Genomic DNA, 22370 nt, shown 5'->3' with positions numbered 1-22370 from the left:
ACTTCACACAGTTGTGACCGTGTCCACTACGCCACAATATTTTACATTGTGTGCACATGTGTAATCTACCTTTCAGGGAGCCTTCAACCTATGGCTTCAACCCAACGCCTGCAACATTTGAAGCCCATTTTCCACTGGTCATAAAAAACACTAAAAACCCGCTATTATTGGGCTTTTGTCAGCAAAGGAAAGGGGTACAACCGACATTTACACCCGAGTCAAATAACTGCAGTAGATACGGGTATTTATCGGCTCTGGCTCCTATCGGCATTGACGTAAACACAACACCCGGTTGAACCTGCAAATTTGTCACCCCTTTTTCTGCTGCAACGTCTTTCAGAGACAGACACTGTAAACAGACATGTCACCACATGTTAAACCAGTCAATCACCAAACGAACCATATCACATGGAGACTCCTACACTTTTACAGTAGAAGTAAACCGGGCATGAGACAGATCCGTTTGACCAGTTTGCACGGCAGCTAACAGCCCACTCTCTCTCTCTCCTACCTCCGTGCATGTGCTCTGTAACTGCATGTGATGACTTGGCTCCTTTCAGTTGTGTGTGTCCTCAGTCCGAAACTGGGTCCGAACAGAGAGGCTCGACTGAAAGTGGGAAGGGGGTGAATTGGCTTTTATTAGAGTTTACTGGCGTTTGAAAACCCGCTTACACCCGGTAATTTTGGTGGAAAAAGGGCAGATAGCACATACGGTCCTTTAAGGTCCTCTTAATAAGTGAGGAAAAATTTACATACAATCGATCTAACACAATATCACACACCAGAAATATATTGATAATACGGCTTTCATTGTATTCAAACCATAGATTATGAAAACATTACATTAGTACGTTTGAGACATGAGACACCAATCTCTTTTCTCTCCTTATGACATAACCACTTGTATGTACAGTGTGTTAAGATTTTCAAATATCGGTATTAGAGCGATACTACACGCCGAAATAGCTCAGTTGGGAGAGCGTTAGACTGAAGATCTAAAGGTCCCTGGTTCGATCCCGGGTTTCGGCATTTTGAGTCAACACAGCAGAGCGTAGCCGCGTGCACAGAGGAGACCAGTCAGACAACCTACTATGCAATCGACAGATGAAGCCTGCCACCCTGTGGCTAAATACAACACCTACAACATTTGCATTTTTTCGGCCCTCATTTCATGTACTGCACACTGAATACTACCAGCCGTGGAGGAAGTATTCAAATCCTTTACTTAACTAAAATGATCAATACTACACTCTAGACATAGTCAACTCCATTTCAAGTAAAATGCCTGTGTTGAAAATCTTATGTAAGTAATTGTAAACATAATCAGGAAAATGCATGTAAAGCATTAGGTGAAGGTACTCTGTATTGCAGAAAGATGGCAGTAGAATTTTTACTTCAATGAAAGACTGCAACTAATGATGTTTGAAAATAATGATAAATGACCATAACAATGGTGCATTCACACTCCTTGTCTAAAAAAAAATTATTAAAATAATTAAAAGGAAAAGGCAGCAAATCCTCACATTTGAGAAGCTGGAACCATGAAATGTTTGTAATTTTTGCATGAAAAAAAAAAAAACTTTTCTGACAATCGACTGACTTATTAAACATGAATCAACTAAGGTTTTGTATGTAAAATTTGAATTTGTTAAGTACCTAATAATTACAGCTGTCAAATAATTACAGTGGAGTATTTCCTTCAGGAAAGTGGTGAAGGATAAGTATAATAAGTCATGAAAAGACAATGCACTAGTAAAGCACAGGTACCGCATATTTGTACTTAAGCACTGTACTTGAGTAAATGTGCTTCGACACATTTCACAAGTGAATACCACCATGATCTCAAACACCACACTCCCAGATGAGCACATTCATTGCTTCAAAATAAATTGTTGACACATGGTTTTTACTTTGAAGTTACATTCAGGGAATTCACACAATCAGCAAAAAGTTGGGAGAAAAACATGCATCTACAGATTAATGGCTTTACATTTGAGCTGAAGCAGTGGCTACAGATGCACTTCCAGTTAATTGTGAATAATGAGAAATCCCATACCGTTCTGCTGATAATATCTGATGACAAAATTATAATATTTAATCTTCAGCTGAACATTTTGCTGAGTCTCAGCCCCAACTGTATGTTTGTCTCTCTCTCCCTACTTGCTATGTCCTTAAGTGCCTTCAAAGCAGCAGGTGATTCTGGCTGCAGCTCCAGTAGCTTTCTAAATGCCTGCTTGGCCTCCTCCAGCTCATTCACCTTCTGGCAGGCCTGGCCCAACCGGTACCAGGCTTTAGCCCCACAAGGTTCCAGCTCAGTGGCTTTAGCCGCACTGGCCTTAGCCTGCTCTGGTTGATTCAGTTTTAGCTGGCACAAAGACAGGTTTGAGTGGAGCTCTGCTTTGATGGTTTTGAATTCATGAGCTGAAGGAAGGTGCTGTGTTTCATCACCACTGCTTGTGTCTCTCTGCTCCTTTGCTTCTTGCTCTTTTCCTTTTTTCTCCAGCTCTCTGACATGGCCATAGAGAGTGATGAGGAGTTTAAGGGCTCGGCTGTAGCTGTCTGCGGCTCCCCACACATCCCCACTCCTGAATCTTACTCCACCCCTCTCCTTGTGGGACTTCACCCATTCCCATTTTTCACCAGGAGACATCTCCCAGGATTCCTTGCCTGGCGTGAAAGCTTGGAGTTCAACTGTGGCACATAAAGGTAGGTGTTCCTCTGCAGGAACAGAGACATTTCCAGCTGGAGAAAGTAGCATCTGGGTAGAAAAACACAATCATTAGACCTCCTGCATACTTTAATTGTTACATTCTTAGAAAAGAAGAAACCATAAGAAAATAATGTAATGGATAATGCCACAGTTTGTGCATTTAGCCTTTTAGCTTTAATCAAGAACATTAGAAAGGAAAGCAACAATAGAAAGAACGTTCTATTGCTTACCAGTTACCCAGTGAGCTTTTTGTCAGGGAGCATGGGAAAATTTGTACTTAATCAGGATTGGCAAAATGCTTATTTTCTATTTTGGGATCACCCTTCTCTGTGACACTCTCCTAACTAAAGGCTTCTTTTCAGGCATCTGCTCCACATTGTCACTTTTGCTCTTCTCTGCCAAATTTTAACAAGTATAACAATTAACACAAGTTTGTTTTTTTTTAAAGAGACTGATCAGTCTTGAGTGCCGCTGGACAGCCTTGATATTAAAACAAAACAGCTTACTGTCAATGTGATTCCATAAAAGTGGGAAAATGTTATACATCAAGTGGCATATACAATCTGATCTAAAATATCTTTTGTGTGACAGCAAAATATTTGCATTCCAATTTTTAATTTTCATGTATTGAGGGGACCTGATAGCATCATCTGGTATGACTATGTTATAAAAATGACTACTTTAAGCCCATCCATCTTTATATATTACACTGTTTACCTAAAGCAATATTCAGAATATGTTGTATGTCCATAAATGTATATAAATATGTTTCCACAGCTTGATTAAGAAAGAGAGAAGTATGGGGAAAGGATTTTAAGACTGGGCAATAAGCCTAAAAATGTATTTCAGAACATTGATGAGAATGCTTTATAATATCAGTATATATCACGATATTGCAAATATCACATACTCTTTAAATATGCAAAACAAAAATCCTAATGAGTGATTTTGTCAGTTTTTACTTACAGTTTGCAAAGAGTTTTGTAAAAACAATATTATCACCAAAAGTTTGAGTTTGGGCACCCCTGAGGGAAATAACACTAAATGATTTCTCCACACTCTCCTCACTCTTACCTCACATTTCTCTCCTGCTCTCATTCCCTCCAGACATGCCTCTGTGATATCGCACTGACCCTCCCCCAGCCTCAGTGTCGTCCAGTCACCCAGTGGGACCTGCAGTACAGAGTCCTGACACCTTGGGAAGGCTGTTTCCACTGCTTCTGTGACTTCAGTGACTGACTGGTCAGATTGGATTGCCAGCTTCTCATTTCCCTTGTCAGATACTGAATTCTCGGTCTCATCCATGTTAGCTTTGAGCCGCACTCGGACTTGACACAGTGAACCCAGCCTTGGACAGTAACCAGCTGAACGTGCTAGAAAAGACAGAGACATTATGTGAGCTAAATTACTGGATACTAAACACATTTCTATTCTAAAAATATGAAAATGGATCATATATTGAGGTAAGAAGTAATGTTAGGAGAGCTACATACGTGTAACATATCCAGATTTAGACACAGTTTGTTGACTCTCCTTGTGTGTTTGCTTTTTCTGGACTTTCCAGAGTCCTCTGGGACACACTGACACCCAGGAGGTGACATCGACACTGTCATGATCACCATGACTATGCAGTATTTCCAGAGGGTGAACTGGATCCATCACTGGTTTAAAAAAAAAAAAGTTACAACATTAATAATCATATCCTCAGTATAGACATCCATCATTGTGCATTTGACAATAGACATTTTTTCAATGAGATGTAGTGACTAAACATTAGAGCTGCAAACAAGCCTGTGTTTCCTGAGACACCATACAACCCCGTTTTGTGTTTGCAACTAAGTTAAATGAAGGGTTGTGATCTCCTGTGGGATAGTCAAACCTAAAAAAAACTCAATATCAGACTTCAGAAAAAAGCTACAGTGAAGTAGTGGCCTGTAGAAATGCAGAATCTTACACCTGTAAACATAACATGTGCTTTGAAACAAAGACTTAAATACCTTGATGAGGTATTTCCTCTCAATGCTTACATTTTCGTACACTCAGTTAGCAGTTTATCAGTTATACTATAGCTAAAATTAAATAAAAGAGCCCTGCATTAAATCCTAGCTTCATGAACGAAGGTTATAATCTTCAGTTTTTGTTGAATCTGTTTTAAAGAGGGGTATTAGTTTGTCCATCCCGTTTATATCACTGAAGTTAAGCTAAATAACAGGCACCTCTTTGTTTAACACAACCCAGTTCAACAGCACCACGGACTACATCCTCAATAATGATCACACTGCTGAATCACAACTCGTAGTAAACTGTCAGTCGAATAAAACGAGCAATTTAAATACATCGCCTGGGCTGCCTAAAAGTACAACATGCATTTCTTTTTCATTTGAACAGATTAATCGACGATGGAAAAGTTCATGGGTAGTTGCAGCACTAGTTACAACCATGTAACTATTTATAAATTCCGAGCTAACATTAGTTATTATTTTCTATGACTGTTTCGCTAAGGCAGAGAAAGTTAGCAACAGTGAAACCTGGGGCCGTGTGTCTCAGTCATGTTCTGATTTATACTAACGTGCGCATTAACGATGACCCGCCGTTTACTAACAACACAAAGTAGCGTTAGGTAGCATCATGCAGCTATCGAGTCAAGTCAAAGCTCCTGGATTTCATTACTCCACATAACACTGGCAGCGGTTAAGTGCTACGCGTCATTTAAAGGCGTCTCTCTTACCTCATATGCAATTATAATATGAAGAATTATTTATCCCATCGATAACGAACAACTAAACTGTCAAAGAACAGAACAAACGGTGGATACTTCGTGCCTTCTTCTTCTTCTTCTCCAATTTCTTCTTCTTCTTCTTCACTTTGTTTTACGGCGGTTGGCATCCAGCTTATTGGTGCATTACCGCCACCTTCTGCTCCGGAGTGTGGAATAGACTTGAAATCTGATTTCCCACGAAAATAAATGAATAAACAAACAAATTAATAAAAAATCATATACACCCTTACCTGCACTTTATCCTCTTATTATAAAACTTATCCATTTCAGCCACCTGATTCCTGTGTATCCATCCTCTAGAGTTTAAACTCACATTATTTTCTACTGGTTATTGTTATATGTTATCTCATTCTTTGTATGTTAATTTGTTGTAGTGTGTTCTGTCTTCTCTTCAAAAGCTCCCTTTATACTTCATGTTACTCAGTTATTCTGAGTATAAGAAGCAATGTTAGACCATGAGTGTCGTTACATAGACAATGAATGAAATTCTCCTTTGTGCTGAAGACAGGCTGCTGTGTTACCAGAGTGATGCTTTGGTAATCACTACCAATAAAAAAGTGCTGATTAAAAAAGAAGAGAGGTCTTGCTAGACGTGATCTTCAGCTCACCACAATGTGTCTAAAGTACAGTTGCATGGAAATGTTTGTGCACCTCTGAGCAAATGACTACGTTTTATTTCATGAACTTAGTAACTCCCCCTTTGGAGTGTGAGCTGGCTGTGGCTAGGCCAGGCTGGGCTACACCCAGGCCAGGGTCATTGACATGCACTCTCCTCACACACACACACACACACACACACACACACACACACACACACACACACACACACACACAACACACACACACACACACACACACACACACACACACACACACACACACACAAGCAGTTTACATCTCTGTCTGTGTATTGACCTTTGACTTGCACCACTCATGTTTAAGTCCTGTGTGTTAATCTGTCCTGTCAGTATGAGTTAGGGCTCTATCTTTTGAACACTAGAAGACCATTAGGTCCAACAGAGGAATACCACAACTTATGTGTGTGTGTGTGTGTGTGTGTGTGTGTGTGTGTGTGTGTGTGTGACAGTGAGAGAAACAGAGAGGAAAAAGGTCGCCTTAGATGCAATCTATCCTCTTATATGGGGCCTCTATGACCCTTGATGAGGATGAGACGAGGTAATAAACTTGCTACACTAATGAGATTGCACCACTGGATAAGGAGAGCCATACAGATTTTGCTTTTAGGACTCCTGAGATGAAGGTTTCACATGTGTTAGGAGTTCATGGAAAGGTTCATGCTCCAGTTCAAGTCACTAACACTAGAATTTTTCTATTATTTAGTGAGAACAGAGCAGTATAAGAATTTTCCCACAGTGAAGATAAGCAGTCTGGACTAAATCAGAACTTCAATACCACTTTCTGATAAGGCCCTATACATTTACAAACCTTTTATAAGCTGCAATTAATGGCTTTATTAATGGTTAATAAATCATTTACTCATTTACTTTTGCCACTTTGTGCAAAATCCTCCTCCAGTATGCAGAACACATTGCTTGTCTTTCCAGCAAGTTCTTTAATTCATTAGTGAGACCCCTCTGATGGACAGTTTGACCACTTATCCTCTGGAGAAGGACTGCAGGACATTTGCAACCAAAATCCATTTATTAACTAGGCAAACAGTGCATTAGATGGGTCTCCATAATGAATTAAAGAGCTAAAAAGACAAGCAAAGTGCAATGCGGGAGGAGGATTTCCCATAATCTGGCAACCCAAAAGTTATTCTTATACGTGATCTGTAAAGTATTAGAAAGTCATGTTTCTACAATTGATACATCTATTAATTAACAGCCTATTAACCCCTTAGAAATGATGCCTTTTCATAACTTGTTTCAAAACATCTTAATCGTTGGGGTCAAACACAAATTATGACAATGAAATGAAAAACAATACAGTAGATATGAACCGAACCGAATTGAAAACATCTGGATATAGTTATAGGCCTTCTCAGTCACCATCACCATTTATTATTATTAATCTTACAGTAAGGACAAGCTACTTAGAGAGAAATCACCAAGATCAACTGCTGCAGTGATCAACCTGAAATGTGAAGAGATATGAACATAATCACTCACAAGTTTGAATAAAAAGGATCAGAAAGATGGTGAAAACAGGACTCACAAACTAAATATCCATGGGAAAGATTGATAGTGCTAAACCTCATTCAAACTTTACTCTGTGTGGAGACAGTGATTGCTGTGTGATGGGAAGGTGACTAAATAAAAGAAAAATTATGCAATTACAAACCAGATTTAAACACAAGCCTAGAATTTATTTTACAGCTGAGACATTATGACAGATGTTGCTACTTTTTCCAATTAAAGGTTTATGTCAAGAAATTTAGATGTTTGATTAATTTTCCAGTAGGGGTCTCTCTTTTCCCAGCAATATGTCATAACTCAGACAGGCTCAGCACTGACCACATTGCACACAGCATGTGCAGTGCAGTCAATATCACCAGCTGGGTGATATTGACTACAGCTTTGCAGCATCTCTGCCATAATTCTTGTAGCAAACAGTTCCTCCAAAATGCACCGTTCACACATTCACTCAGCTAGAAATCAAATATGGACAAAAACTAAATGTTTTATTTAGAGAGATTAAGTGAGAATACAATGCTGCTTTTTATTGCTCTGGAATAAATGATCTTTTAGAGGTAACACTGATGATTAACCTTTTTTAACACCTGACATCTTAATATTTTTGGCTAAAACATAGGCAAGTGTAATTACTAAATCTTTGTCATCAAAAACTTGAAAAGATTTGAGAAGAACACAAAAACTGTTAATTAACAAAATATTACTTCTGACTTTGTTTATGGAAACTATCTAAGCCACTTAGTCAAGTTTAAATGTTTGTTTATATTATGCTTATGCATTTAAATGAGAGAGCACTCTTGCCACTAAGATAAGTCTGCAGTGTTTACAGTGTTGTTTTTATTCCATTGGAGGGAGTATTTTTCTGGCCAATTAGTACTTTTGTACTTCAATCCATGTCTGTGTTTTTTTCTGACCAAATATTTGTTGTTTTCTAGTCGCCTTTAGTTAATATAACCCACAGTTCTGAAAAACATTCTGTTGTGTTTTCCTCTGTGAGATAACACAACATTGACCATTTTCAGCTGAGTGCTTTTGTCTCCTGTTAATGAGGTTATGGTGTTCCAACAAAGACCCAAGTCTTTGTTTGAAAGGTGGTTTTGGACCTGTTTATCATCAAGCTTTTACATTCTAATGACACTCTTAACTAGCGTTTTATCATTTGTGGGTGTACTGAAAATTAAGTACTGTATAGGTTAAAAGATTGAGGAAAAGGTTGAAAAAATTGTCTACAGAGTACCAAGCTGTACTGACAAGTAAGTCTAGCTGTCAGACAGGAACGTGAGTATGTAAAAATGTTTTTTAAGACAGGATTCAGAAACTGAGACCATGTCAGTAGACCGAATATTAACTGGAAGGCTGAATCAGGCTGACTTGAACCTGGTCTACCAGGCCTCACCCAGGAGACAGTGGGGAAATGACTGGGGTGATGTGGGAAGTGTGTTTGGTCTTTGTTTGGAGCCTGGCTACTATGTTCTGCACAGTCTAAGGCTCTAAGATACAGCTTGAACATGAAGGCAAACAAACATTACAATAATCCAGGTGTGAAGATATAAAAGTGTGAATAATTTTTTCGCTACAATGAAAAAACAACATTGCTTGGATCTTGGAAATAACCCTGAGTTGGTAAAAATGTGATTGGACAATTTTTTGTGTGTTAGCACCAAAGCTCTTAGCAGTACCCTTGAGTATCCAGTAGATCTCGAGTAAAGAGGTCGGGCGGTGGATTTGTTTACAGAGGTGCTCAGGGCCAAAGATAAAGACCTCTGTTTTGTCAGTGTTTTACTGCAAAAACTTTTGTGACTTCCATTTTTCTCACATCAGCTAACCAACTCTGAAGTGTGGCCAGCTTGTTAAAATCAGAGAACTTGACAGAGAGATTTAACTGTGTGTCATCTACATAACAGTGAAATAAAATGTCACAAATCGTGCTCCCTAATTGCAGCATAATGCAGTGAGAACAGAACTGGTCCAGTAATTGATCTTTGAGGTACACCACCTGCTGTCTGAAGCTGAAAAAGTGAATGACTCAAGTGAAACATCCATTTCCTGTTTGGATGAGGGTAAGAAACAATCCAGGGTCGTTCCATTAATACCTGCCCACTCTTTTAGTCGATTGATTAGCTGTATTATATTACATAATAATTATAGTGCATTTCCATTTAATTTTCAACCACCTTACGCAGGAATAATTTGAAATATTTTTGGCTGCCATTATATATTCATGAGAACAAAGGGAAACAAAAAATGTGTCTGTATGAATCCCATCCTTCTCCTTGCAGTCTACCCGCACTGTCCCACCACCTCTTTCTATAACTCTGTCTTTCCCTCTTTCTCACACACACGCCAGAACCTTCACTTCTTTAATCCGTCTCCATGTGTTACCCATATCATCTCTTTCTCCCCTGCTTCTCCTATCTACCCTCTCCTTCAACCCCCTCACCTTCCTCTTGGCTCCCACTGACTTCCCAGCTGGCCTCTTGTGAAATATCCCAGTGGGTAAATTCAGAAGCATGTATCCCAGGGCTCGTGGACCTCTCTATGTTCGCCAGAAGGGCGTTGCAACCTGCCAGTAGTTGGGTCCAGGGAACAGCTGCAACCTCAGCAGCCAGGGCTTAGCGCTGCTAGGAGGGTTGGTACGACCTCTGCTAGCCTCTCTGAGGGGTTCAACATGCGTCATTCTGGGAAAAGGTGGAGTATGACAGGTGAACAAAGAAGAGACGTGTGCCAGATAGAAGAAGAGAAGATAAAAGGGGAAATCAGAACAGAGGAAACTGTGTTCTAGAGATAGATAGATAGATAGATAGATAGATAGATAGATAGATAGATAGATAGATAGATAGATAGATAGATAGATAGATAGATAGATAGATAGATAGATGTGAATTTGGGTGGAGATTTTTCTCACGAGGATAAAGATGGACCGACCACCAGCAGGATCACACAGCGTAACTAACCGAGAATGTCAATCACACCACAGAGAATATCAACACAAGTTACTGGCTGAGAGCGCGAACGAGAGAGAAGGTGATAAACTGAGAGAATTTCCTTTTTATCTTTGATATGGTCACTCTCTTCTTAATAGAAATAGACAGCAGGAATAAATTGAAAACAAAGTTATTCTCCCTACCAAAAAGTCTAAACACTGAGCTTGTCTAACATTTATGTTTGTTTTTTCCTCATGAAAGCGGCGGCCAGCTCGCCTGTAATCCCTCTATCACACATTCCCTTACACTCTCAGACACTAACGCACACATATATACACACACAACCTCCACGACCCTGGCCAGGCCAGAGGCTAACTCGTAAACAGATCGGGCCACACCACAGAGTGTTTATCCCTCACAGTGAGAGGGACCGCTGCACATAATGTTGTCTGTGCATGTGTTGGTGAGCGTGTTGAGCACTTTAACTGTAGCTAGTTTTACTCCCTCGAGGCTGTTTGTTGTTTATAGTGAGAGACACTGACAACAAGCTCAGACTGCACTATGTAAACGCAGTGTGTAGGGAGAAACTTTATTCTAAGTGGTTCCCACACTCAGCATTAATACATTAGACAAACTGGATAAACTAAAGGATCATCTTACTTCATTAAGACTTCTCCACTGGACTAAGTTTAAAATTAGATGTCAAATTTGAGCAGATGACGATCAAACCAAACCCCAAAACAACAGCATTACAATCTTGTTGAAAACTGGTAACTACAGACTTCTAAATGAGTCCATTTTATTTTGAGGTCTTTGGGCAAATGTCATTCTGTACCAATGTGCTGCCAGTCCAAAGGAGTTTAATTTACTGAGGTTTCTAGGTCAAGTGGGGATCAAGGCTGATCCTGAGGCTGATTAGAGGCACTGAAACGATAGAGTCAAGAGAGACAGATCTAAGTAGAGTGAAAGCTATCACTCTACCACATGTGACACCTACATGGCCTTTTGTTTCTTTCACTGTCAGATGAGTATTGCTTTTAGACCGATCAATAAAAAAAAAAACAAAGCCTGTCTTGGTGCACGGCCTTGTAATTCAGACTGATTGCCAGCAGAGTTGCACAAGAAGTGAAATATGACTTTTCTCTTCTATTAGCATCTGCCAGGTCAGGGCCATTCGTCTACATTATAATGTCATGATGAGATTGCTCCAACTGCAAGGAAAAAACAGAATCTCAGTTCAACTCCCAGGGTAACAAGACATCATAGTATTGCATCCGTATGTGGCAGATGTGGTGTTACATGCACATGAGCTGTGCATTTAAGTGATGTTCTTCTGAATATGTGGAGTCTGATTACTATGAAATGTGTATCAACTGCCATTAAAAACTGTATGATTGATGCATGTTTTTCCTTGGACAGAGAGGGGACACATCAATGCTCAAGCTACAGAGCATCATCAATGTCTTTCACATTCATAATGGTTCACTTTCAAAAACTGACTGATACCACCACTGCAGCCAGTCAAAACCTTGCAACCACTGCATATAATGTATATATAATATACATTTCCTCTCAGTGGCCATCGGACTGTGTAACTCCTTGCTGGAAACTGACAAGGATTATTATTAAAGCTGTAACTATTAGTCTATCAATTGATTAGCTGACTGGCAGAAAATGAATGGCCAACTACAGTACTTTGACAATGTATTAATCAGCCCTATAATCTCGAATGTCACTGACCGACTGAATGACTGACTGACTGAGTGATGATATTTCCACCACTGGTCAGAGGAGTGCTGAGCCGCAGACTACTGAGCTGCTCTGGTTTCCCGGCTGCTCAGGAACCGCAGGGAAGTGGAGGAGTGCTTCCGATACACTGAGCCTCGCCTCCACCAGGCAAATAAGCTACTTTCATTACATGTGTGATTATTACTAAATGAGGCAGAGGAATAACTAAACATCAGACACACTCAGCAGAGAGAGCAGGAGAGAGGGAGGGATAGAGAGAAGTCATCTGTAACAAGGCTTCGTACTAACCACTATGACCAACTCTACATATCAAACAGAGGGAGTCAGACATAAAGACCATTCCTCTAATAAAAGTCTGTTACGTTATGGAGTTGAAAGTAAATAAAACTATTGTGGATCTCAGACAGAGGCTGTGAGCTGTGTCAGAGACAAAATAAGAAGGATAGTCTGTGTCTGGGCACCCCAGCGGCCAGGGTTCGAGTCCAAGCTGTGGCCCCATGCTGCGTGTTATCTGCTCTCTCCCCAAGTTTCCCATCCCTCACTCTCACTATGACTGTAATAAAGGAAAAAGCCTGAAAAACAAACTTTTTAAAAAAAAGAAAGAAATATATTCTGTCTCTGCTAACTTCCTTTCTGAGTAATCATTTTAGTAAATATAACCGAAATCAAACCACAGTCTTTGTCTTTAATTTATGTTTTTGGTGATTTTGTCAGACAACGTCAGGACGAGACAGGATTTGACCATAAGTGGTCCAGCCATACGCTAGGTTTTGACCTAGTCTTGTTTAAGACAGAAACTGATGCCCTACACTTTTATTCATACATTTTCATGTGTGCTCCGCACCTCACTTTATTCTGCATGTTTCTATGTATGTCTATATATGTGCTGTATATATTTTAGCCTTTATTACTCCTTGGGCACAAAAAATTTAAAAAAAAAAGAAAGAAATATATTCTGTCTCTGCTAACTTCCTTTCTGAGTAATCATTTTAGTAAATATAACCGAAATCAAACCACAGTCTTTGTCTTTAATTTATGTTTTTGGTGATTTTGTCAGACAACGTCAGGACGAGACAGGATTTGACCATAAGTGGTCCAGCCATACGCTAGGTTTTGACCTAGTCTTGTTTAAGACAGAAACTGATGCCCTACACTTTTATTCATACATTTTCATGTGTGCTCCGCACCTCACTTTATTCTGCATGTTTCTATGTATGTCTATATATGTGCTGTATATATTTTAGCCTTTATTACTCCTTGGGCACAAAAAATTTAAAAAAAAAAGAAAAAGATTTGATCTTATCTCATCTCTCGTACCTGCTGTTTTTAATCACAAATCGCATGGTTGTAAGAAAAAAACAGTCAAGCCTTATTTAACTTTACTGATAAAACATACATTTTTGCAATGCAAAACATAAATGGCATGAGCCCTTGATATTAAATGCAAGAGTAGAATTGGTACAAAAGAAATTTTGGTCTGTTTTTATGCCTGAGTGCTCCTGTGTCAAGTCAGAGCAAATCAGTATCAGAATCACATCAAAGTGTCAGAGGAGAATAGTTTAATATCTGATGCTGTGTTTGAGACACACAAACCAGACTCCCTCGCCTGTGGTTCTTTAGTGAAATGATTAAATATGCTCCCACCCACAGACACACAAACATGCACATGCACACACACACACACACACACACACACACACACACACACACACACACACACACACACACACACACACACACACACACACACACACACACACACACACACACACACACACAGTGTGCCACTATTTTGCCATTACTGAACACATTTAAAACATAGCATGCTAATATGTATGTGCCCATAGCAATATGGGGAATCTGGCATTAAGTAAGGGTAAATTTGTTTTATCTGGAGCATAAACAGGGTCCTTAACTCCATTATGTTGTTTCTCTGGGGGCCAGTTATACAGTCGGACCTGCGCAGCCTGAGTAGAGACCCACTGAGGGGAGGAGATGGCTATCGGGAGCCATAGGGCAGATGGGGGGACCGTTTTTATCGATGCACACGCTGTAATGGGGTCTTCCTGTGAGGGAGCCTGAGGAGTTTCTTTTGACAGAGCTTTCATGTGTTCTTTTTCTGTTGTGTGTGTTGTGTGATCGGAGAAAGTCACTGTGGGCCATTAGGCCTCTGCACGCATGCATACTAGCACACATCTGGATATGCTTCTCCTCAAACAGTCATACCTACATACAGTCTGGCAGTCCATGTGACCTTTTAATACTATCTAAGGACTTTTTAGATGAAGCCAGTTAGACCTCTCAGCAAGTATATACCACCATCGCTTACATATCTGTACACACACACACACACACACACACACACACACACACCTGCTCATGTCATGTCACAGTTCTTGCACGCTGTTACGATTTCCTGTAGATGATAAATTTAGGTGCACAATGATGTCAGATTATTTCTTGGAGGATAAGGAGCAAATCGCCTTTGTATAGCCAATATATTCTCAGCTGTCAACAGAGCAATCAGCTGAAGCAGTGTCTATCTCTGATGATGCAGCCTACAGTATGACTGGGTTTGATGTTGAAAGTTTGGTCGACATATCCATAAAGATTTTACAGCTGTGTTTAGGTGAGACCTCGACTGTGAGGCCTGGAGTGTTAAGTTAGTGATGTATCAGCTGCTCAGAGTTAGCTCTGCACAAGCGGGGCACACCCACTTGCATCTCTCCGTTAAAAAGTGAATAAATTCATCGTGGGTTGAGAGAGAGCGGGAGAGGCAGAGCTAGAGAGGAAGAGCCAGAGATAGCCTAAGTTGGCCTTTGAAAAGAAACACATGTCAGGATTCAGAAATCACCTGGCCAGCTGTGATTTATACAGGAGTTAGGTTTGGATCAGGGTCTGACGTCTGCAGAGGGGGTGAAAGGCTCTAATTCAGACCAGCCTCCAGTCAAAGTAACAGTTAGCAGCTCCACGGTCTGTTAGCTGGCCGACCGGGGCATGTCTTGTCATGTGTGCCTGTCAGTTACACTTGGTGGTTTCATGCAGTGCTCTCAACAAACTGTCTGTGGTGGGACAAACCCGGTCAATCGGACAGGGGCCGTATTTTTGTCTTCTACTTGGAGGGTGGTGGTAGGTTGCCCACAGGCCAATGGCTCAAGGAAATAGCATACCAGCACTGGAATGTCTTGGATATAGTAAGCCAATATTTAAAGTATAGATACTGGCTTTTATTATATAATGGATATTAGCCACAAATGTTGTCCAACACAATATGATGGATGAGCTATTGAGCAAAGCCTAGAAATACATACAAATAAGAAAAGAAATGCAAACACAGTGAGTTTTATGCACCTTTTATTCATTTACACAGATTTTTTTGTGACGCTTGTTTTGCAGAGTTTACCTCGACCTACTCAGTGTGTGTCCCCTGTCTTTTAATCAATGATCACTGGGGGTCTAGGTTAATTGCACCCCTGTGGTGTCCTACATGTGAGTCTTGACTTTATGAATGATGTGGATCCTAGAACCACCAACATTATTGCAGTGCAGGTATGAATGCATGGTGCTGCTGGTGGCTGGAAGTTAACGGGCTCGCCTTTCTTTGTTGCCACTTGTCTTCTGCAGCCAGTCAGAGATCCTCTTCACGAGCTGCAGTTCCCACATGTCCTTCTGTTTTGATCATTGCCCTCCCAGTTAGTTGTGTCTATGTGGAACTTTTTTTTGAGGTTGATCTTGATGTTGTCCTTGTACCTCTTCTTCTGACCTCCTGGCCTGCTTGTAGTTGGGAGGACAGGATCTGTTTAGGAAGGTGCGAGTCAAGTATCCTTACTACTGTACATGCCCAGTTCATCTGAGTTGGTGTTTAATAGTGGTGGTCACTATGCAGTTGGTGTTTATTTCCTCTGACACGCTGATGGTTGAGCATTTGAATTCTCTGGTGATAGTACAGGGCTCTGATGTGTGTACCATAGGTGGTCCAGGTCTCTCCATACAGTAGAATGGGAAAAACAACTGCATTGTAAATGAGCAGTTTGCTTCTCACTTGTATATCTGTTCTAAAACACTCCTCTCCTCTTCAGCTGTGCAAGTTATTGATGTCCATATTTCCATGTTTTGGAAACTGGTGATGTCAGGGTGTTACTGGTGGAGAAGTGGTGCCATCCGGTGGCGGCTGAAGGAGGACTTGTGTCTTCCTGATGATCAGGACCGGTCCCTGGGGCCGATAAATGCTTGGGAAGATGCATCAAGGATACTGAAGATTGTCTTCTTAATTGGAAATGTGGGTTGCCCTACCCCCAAGGCAACAAACAATGTCATTAGTATGACCTTCACTGGGTCATTTTTGTGCCTTATGTTGCAGTTTCATTATAAAAATTTGAAGGAAATAATCCTTAAATGTTGTTTCATAAGTATCAGACCCTTCCCTGCAAGTTCAGTTTCAGTACATACAGTGGTCTGACCAGTGCTGTACCCTGGGGAAATATAAAGGGCAGTGTGAGGAGAGGGCAAAGGCATAAAAGGGCAGCCCACCCATTGCAGTCCAACATGCGGAGGGCAGATGTACAGGCAGGCGTACAGGGCTCCTTCCAAAGTACAAAAGGTTTATCTAAATAAGACCCAGCTGATGTTGCTGTTTTCTCGTCAGACCCAGCCCTCTCGCTCTCCAGTCCTCCATCTCTCACTCATCTTCGTAGGCCTCTTTTGCTAATCCTCTCGCACCGTTTGACCTATGACTCGGTGCCTATACTTTTTCACGTCTCCCCCCCCCTCTTTTGTTCTGCTCGGGGCGGGTGTATGTGTGGCAGATCTCAGGGGAGCAGGTAATGTATAAATCTATAGCCGTTCTGACATCTCACAGTCTCTGGTTCCCATTTGGTCCGATGCCCTGCAATCAGTCACTCCTCTGCTCTCCTCTTTCCCTTTCTTTCCTGTTCATTGTTCTCATTCTGGAGACTTTTACAAAACCTTGCGAAGTTCCTTGCGTTTTTGCCACAAAAAAAATTAATATCATATGCTTCAAAAAACACCTAGGTCCAAATCAATGATCTGTACTCTGATCATCTTCTCTTGTATTTTATTCTGCCTTGTAAGCTGCAGTGTTAAATTGACATCTAGTTTTAATGAAAACATGAGCAGACTCCGTGAGTATTGTTGCTGACAGCTCGCAGCAGCAGCACTTGGGGGGGACGAGTTCCCGCTCTGTTCTTTCATCTCCAGTCATATCAGCCTGATCAGTGAAATGGCTTAATGTGGACATGTGTTTCCCCCTGCTAACAGTCTGCTACAGGGCACAAATGCACACATACACACTGAAGGAGGAAGACAGCGTCTGTTTCAAATCCCACAGAGAGCAGGCTGATAAGGTAGTCTGTGGGATTTACAAGACCTTTAATTTGTCGCTCATGCTATGCCATGTAAACATGTTGTAGTCTGCCTCTCGTAGTGCAAAAACTCAAGACTCATTTAGCTTACTGGTAATTTCAGAAGTTATGATACGAGAATCACTTGTTGAGTCAGATGTTTCCAACTAAAAGAGTATTCGACTTTTAATTCCACGTCAGTTCACTTTCAGATATACTATGAGCAAGAGTTAAAGAAATACTTTAACGTTCTGGGAAAAAAATAACTTTGTTTCTGAAAATTAGATGAGAAGATTGATATCACTCGATATCTGTCTGTTAAATATGAAGCTGGAGCCAGGAGACAGAATAGCTAAGCATAAAAACTGGAAAGAGCTAGCCTGGGCTCTGTGATTTTTGGCCAATAAATACTCTGGTACATAACCAGTCCTAAAATCACAACATGTTTGTACATTAAACAAAGGAGATAACATGCTCTTTCATTGTTCTATGATATTTTAGTGATAAAACAATTCATCAATTAATAGAGGAAATAATAAGCAGATTAATCGATAATGAAAATAACTCAGCTGCAGGTTAACTGGCTGCTGGTTGCAGTTTCTTACTGAACGCACAAACATGAGCGTTGTATCAATCTTCTTATCTCTTCACAAGAATAAACATATTTCCAAAAATATCAACTATTCTTTTAAACAAGCATGAAATCTTTCCTTTGCTGCTGTTTTTCAATCATCATAAATTAAAATAATTTCTTCAAATAAATATTTTTTATAATAAGAAACACAGAATGATATAAATTAAGCTTGTTTTGTTTAAAACTGAACCATAATCAAATAGATCATCCCTCAGCAGTGTGTATGTGGGTGAAGGGTGTTGAGGAAAGAGGTGCATCGTTAGCAGCTACAATTAGAGCTGGATCACCAAGTGTGATCTGAGACAAAAGTGGGGGGTGAAGTGAAGCAGGCAAGATGATGCCTGAGTGAGAGTGTTCACTGTACGAGAATGAAGAGACAGAAGACCACCAAGGAAGACCTTGGGGTTGGATTAGGAGCACATGGTGAGACGTCCAGGCTCTGCACTGTTTGTGTGTGAGGATCGGGGCAAGTATAGAGCCAGTCAGCTGTACATCAGGGGACTCTAAGGGGGGGGGCGCGGCTTAGATATCTGCATATAGCCATTCACAAATGGCTAATTCAAAAAGGCGAGCAAGCCAGGTATGAATGAAACAAACACACCTGAAACCTATGTCAATGGTGGACGATGCATCTGTTCAATATTGTCTTAAGTTGAATTTTGAGGTACTTGTACTTTACATGAGCATTTCAATTTTATGTTCCTTTATTTCAACTTCACTACATTTCAATGGGAAATATCGTTATTCCACTACATTTATTTTAAAAGCTAGAGTCGCAGGTTATTGTTCACATTAAAATTTGACATAAAGAGCATATGATAAGCTGAGAAAATATATGGCATTATTATGCATCAAACCAATGATTCTGAACCCTTTGGGTTCATGACCCTTTACACTAAAGCAGTGTTTACTTGGGGTCCTTGGCACAGTTGATAGAGACAGAGTTTTTAGTAGTTCAAGCAAAGATTCCCCTCACTGTCCCAGACCCAATGACATAAAATCATCTAATATTAAAAAAAAAAAAAGAAGTAAAATTTAACATAAAAGTCTCAAAAAATTAAAACAAATCTGTGCACCAGAACTTTGTTTTTTCTTCTTTCCTAACCCATTAATCCTCCAATAAGCCCCTAGATTTAACATGTGAACCTTTAGAGGGTGCCAACCCCTAAGTTGGAAACCACAAGACTGAACTACCAAACAGTATAAAAGTTAAAAACTCCAGCTTGACCAGCTACAACAGTAATGTGCTTCTGAGACATGCATCAGTATTAACAATTTAAAATCAGTCACATGGTCAATTTTGCAGTACTGTTACTGTAGTTTTACTTTTGATACTTTGAATACATTTTTCTGATACATTTAGGAGTTTGAATGCAGTACATTTGTTTGTATTTAAATATTTCAACATTGTTGTATTGCTTCGTTTACTTATGTACGGAATCTGAGCACCGCTGCCTTCAGTACACCCCAACAAGGAGAAAAACCAGTCTGCAAGCTCTCTCATCCTCACCATCTACTGAGACCTGGCAGCAACAAGCCAGGAGATGCTTCCAGGCCCTTGAAGCAGTCCAGAGGCTGATCTAAGCTTCGGTGTATCTCACTGTGTGTTAGATCTCCAGAGACGATGAGAGGGCCCGTCCATCACATTCATAGATAGTAGAGTTTACTGAGAGCTGACATAAGAGCAACATTTCACTCTGACAGTCCAGGACAAGTGCCAGCCAGCTGCCAAAGATATGCCAGCTTTTACTGGACGGCTTCAGCCAGCCACAACACAACTATTGTTAAAATATGGCATGAAAGCTGTTGTTCTTCACCAAGAAAATGTTTTCATTCTGATGCCAACAGTCTCTCGCAGGTTTTAGACATCAGCCTGGCAGATACAGAGGCTTATATATGGAGCACGTTAACTGGTGTCACCAGTTCACAGAGGGCAGAGTGCGCAACAAAGGCTTTAGATAATGCCAGAGCTCAAACATTATAGACAAATGCACATACACTTGCCTGTGAGGAGGACACATCTGAGTGCAATCTCAATCTTGTCGAATCTTTGAACCAATATGTTTGCGTACTGGTGATATTGCTCTGACATTACATGCTAATATCAATAATACAAAAGTTATTGAAGTGCTTTCCATCCCACCCAGGCTGAAGTCAAGACAGCTTTTTTGTCCAGGATTTACCATGGCAGGAAATTGAAAGCCAGAGACAGACTTGCAGGGCCTCAGAGTCTTTCAGACATGCCTGCTGGGCTCGGGGGAACACACAGGATGAGCTGGCTTTGACCTCAGTGACATCTAAACACAACCAGAACACCAGAAAATTGTAGAAATGACAAGATGTGACAGCCTCAATCATGAATTTACTTGCTTGCCCGCGTGTTGCTTCTGAGCCTGAGTTCTTAAAGGTTTTTCCTAACTATGTTATCAATCGCTGCGCTCGACACACGCCAATTACACACCGATTACACACACCACACCAGGGCACATATTTGTGGAGTGTGGCAATGATTTCTCTATCACAAGTAACAGTGATGATGACTGTTTGATCAATGAGTCACGATTTTAGAGAAGCATCGCACAGCCATGTGTCAGTGAGTGTACACAGATTTGTTTGGACGTCTGGGATGTAGCAGTAGGCTGGTCTGAGTTCACTTGCTTGTCCGTGAGTGTCTGTTTATGTTGCATAAACTATCTCTTACATCCTGTTGATGAACTCATCACAGCATCCTTGTTTGGTGCAGTAGCATGCCTCTACCTCATTTCATTTTATGTCTTGGACTTGTGACTCAACGTACAGTATAGTATAGAGGAGGTCACTGAGGGAAATACATAACTTCACGCACAATAAGGACAGACTTTAATCTAGTCTGTTAATCGTTACTTTTCTAATTTTCAGAGAGATATGTGTCATTTAGGGCTGCAACTTGCAGTTATATTCTCAATTATTATATTAATAATTTTCCTATAGCCCAAGGGAGCAAATTCAGGTTAATTTATGACAATGATGTGACAAAAACATGTCAACAACTATTTGATGGATTGCCATGAATGTTTGTAAAGAGGGTAAATACTAATGATTGGTAATACTCTCATTTTTCCTCTGGTGCAAAATTTAAACTTATCTAATTCTTTGGTTTATGACCAAATATTTTGAAAGCTAATGACATTCCCATAAGCTTTGGCTGTTTATACCACAGGCTCACGGTGCTGCTAACATGGTTGTAAACTGTCAGTTTTGATGCTTCAAAATGGACTGAAATCATTTATGAATTATCAAAAATAGTTCTCATTCAGTAAATCGAATAATTATTTCAGCTTTAGTGTAATTATTATAATCGCCTTATAATCAACCTTTCCTAATTCATACAGTGTATACTGTACATGTGAATACAGGTAATAAAAGAACATAAAAAAAAAAAAAAAAAAAAAAATGATAATTCGCATTTGCATGCAAAATATTTTGACGTCGTTATTGTCCAAATGCAGTTTGTTACTGCAGACAGAGCTATGAGTTGTAAGTTTTTTTTTTTTTTACTCTTATTATTACTGATACCCCCCACTCAGATGTATTAGCAGACGCTTGGCAGACAAGTATCCACAGGGTTTTAAGGGTTTAATAATTGTATAGAGGCTGTATATTGGTCGTTGCTACTGTTTGTGCCAGGAATACTAGTCCCTGTCTGAGCCCCTTGATGTCTGCTGAGTTCACTAGGGTTTGTACAGGAGAGACTGGGACTGGTGGTGGGGGTGACCACCATGCTGGAGTCCTATCCTACCTCCCAGTGTGTGTGTGTGTGTGTGTATGTGTGTGTGTGTGTGTGTGTGTGTGTGTGTGTGTGTGTGTGCGTGCGTGTCTGTAGTACAGAATGCCTGGGACTAAACCGCATTTGATTTTTATACGCTTGTGGCTAACAGGAGCCAGATGTAGCTGCCTCCAGGGAGCTTACCAGCGAAACAACCATTTATTTCTCCTTTTCACTCTCTTTAATGAGATGTGTGCATACATACTTGTATGTGTATGTATGTTTGAGTAAAAACAGCCACTAAGACACAACA

At 40.3% G+C, this 22370-nt stretch overlaps 1 protein-coding gene, 1 long non-coding RNA gene and 1 other non-coding gene across 3 annotated transcripts in view; 1 reads left to right on the top strand and 2 right to left on the bottom strand.

Annotated features, from left to right (window-relative positions):
- Positions 1–22370, bottom strand: part of LOC130174462 (uncharacterized) — a 59747-nt gene that overhangs the window by 1470 nt on the left and 35907 nt on the right. The window lies entirely within an intron of this gene.
- trnaf-gaa (transfer RNA phenylalanine (anticodon GAA)) lies at positions 957–1029 on the top strand. The gene has a single exon. It is a non-coding gene; the product is annotated as a tRNA-Phe (tRNA).
- On the bottom strand, positions 1886–5680 carry fkbpl (FKBP prolyl isomerase like). The gene is made up of 4 exons (XM_056384264.1): positions 5439–5680; positions 4204–4371; positions 3785–4083; positions 1886–2758 (listed from the first exon to the last, which is right to left on the bottom strand). Exons 2-4 carry the CDS (start codon positions 4367–4369, stop codon positions 2102–2104), a joined length of 1122 nt encoding a protein of 373 aa, XP_056240239.1. The 5' UTR covers positions 4370–4371; positions 5439–5680; the 3' UTR covers positions 1886–2101.

The sequence above is a fragment of the Seriola aureovittata genome, chromosome 9 (assembly GCF_021018895.1).
Source record: "Seriola aureovittata isolate HTS-2021-v1 ecotype China chromosome 9, ASM2101889v1, whole genome shotgun sequence".
Taxonomy (NCBI): Eukaryota; Metazoa; Chordata; class Actinopteri; order Carangiformes; family Carangidae; genus Seriola; species Seriola aureovittata.
The sequence above is the reverse complement of the archived record's forward strand: the minus strand, read 5'-3'. Positions and strand labels throughout refer to the sequence as shown.

Bases quoted from the DNA above. Each gene is read 5' to 3' on its own strand.
- fkbpl (XM_056384264.1), bottom strand. From the start codon at position 4,369: ATGGATCCAGTTCACCCTCTGGAAATACTGCATAGTCATGGTGATCAT. The intron at 4,084-4,203 runs GTATGTAGCTCT...TGTCTTTTCTAG, and splicing joins TAAATCTGGATATGTTACAC to CACGTTCAGCTGGTTACTGT. The intron at 2,759-3,784 runs GTAAGAGTGAGG...TTTTCTACCCAG, and splicing joins GAGCAGGAGAGAAATGTGAG to ATGCTACTTTCTCCAGCTGG.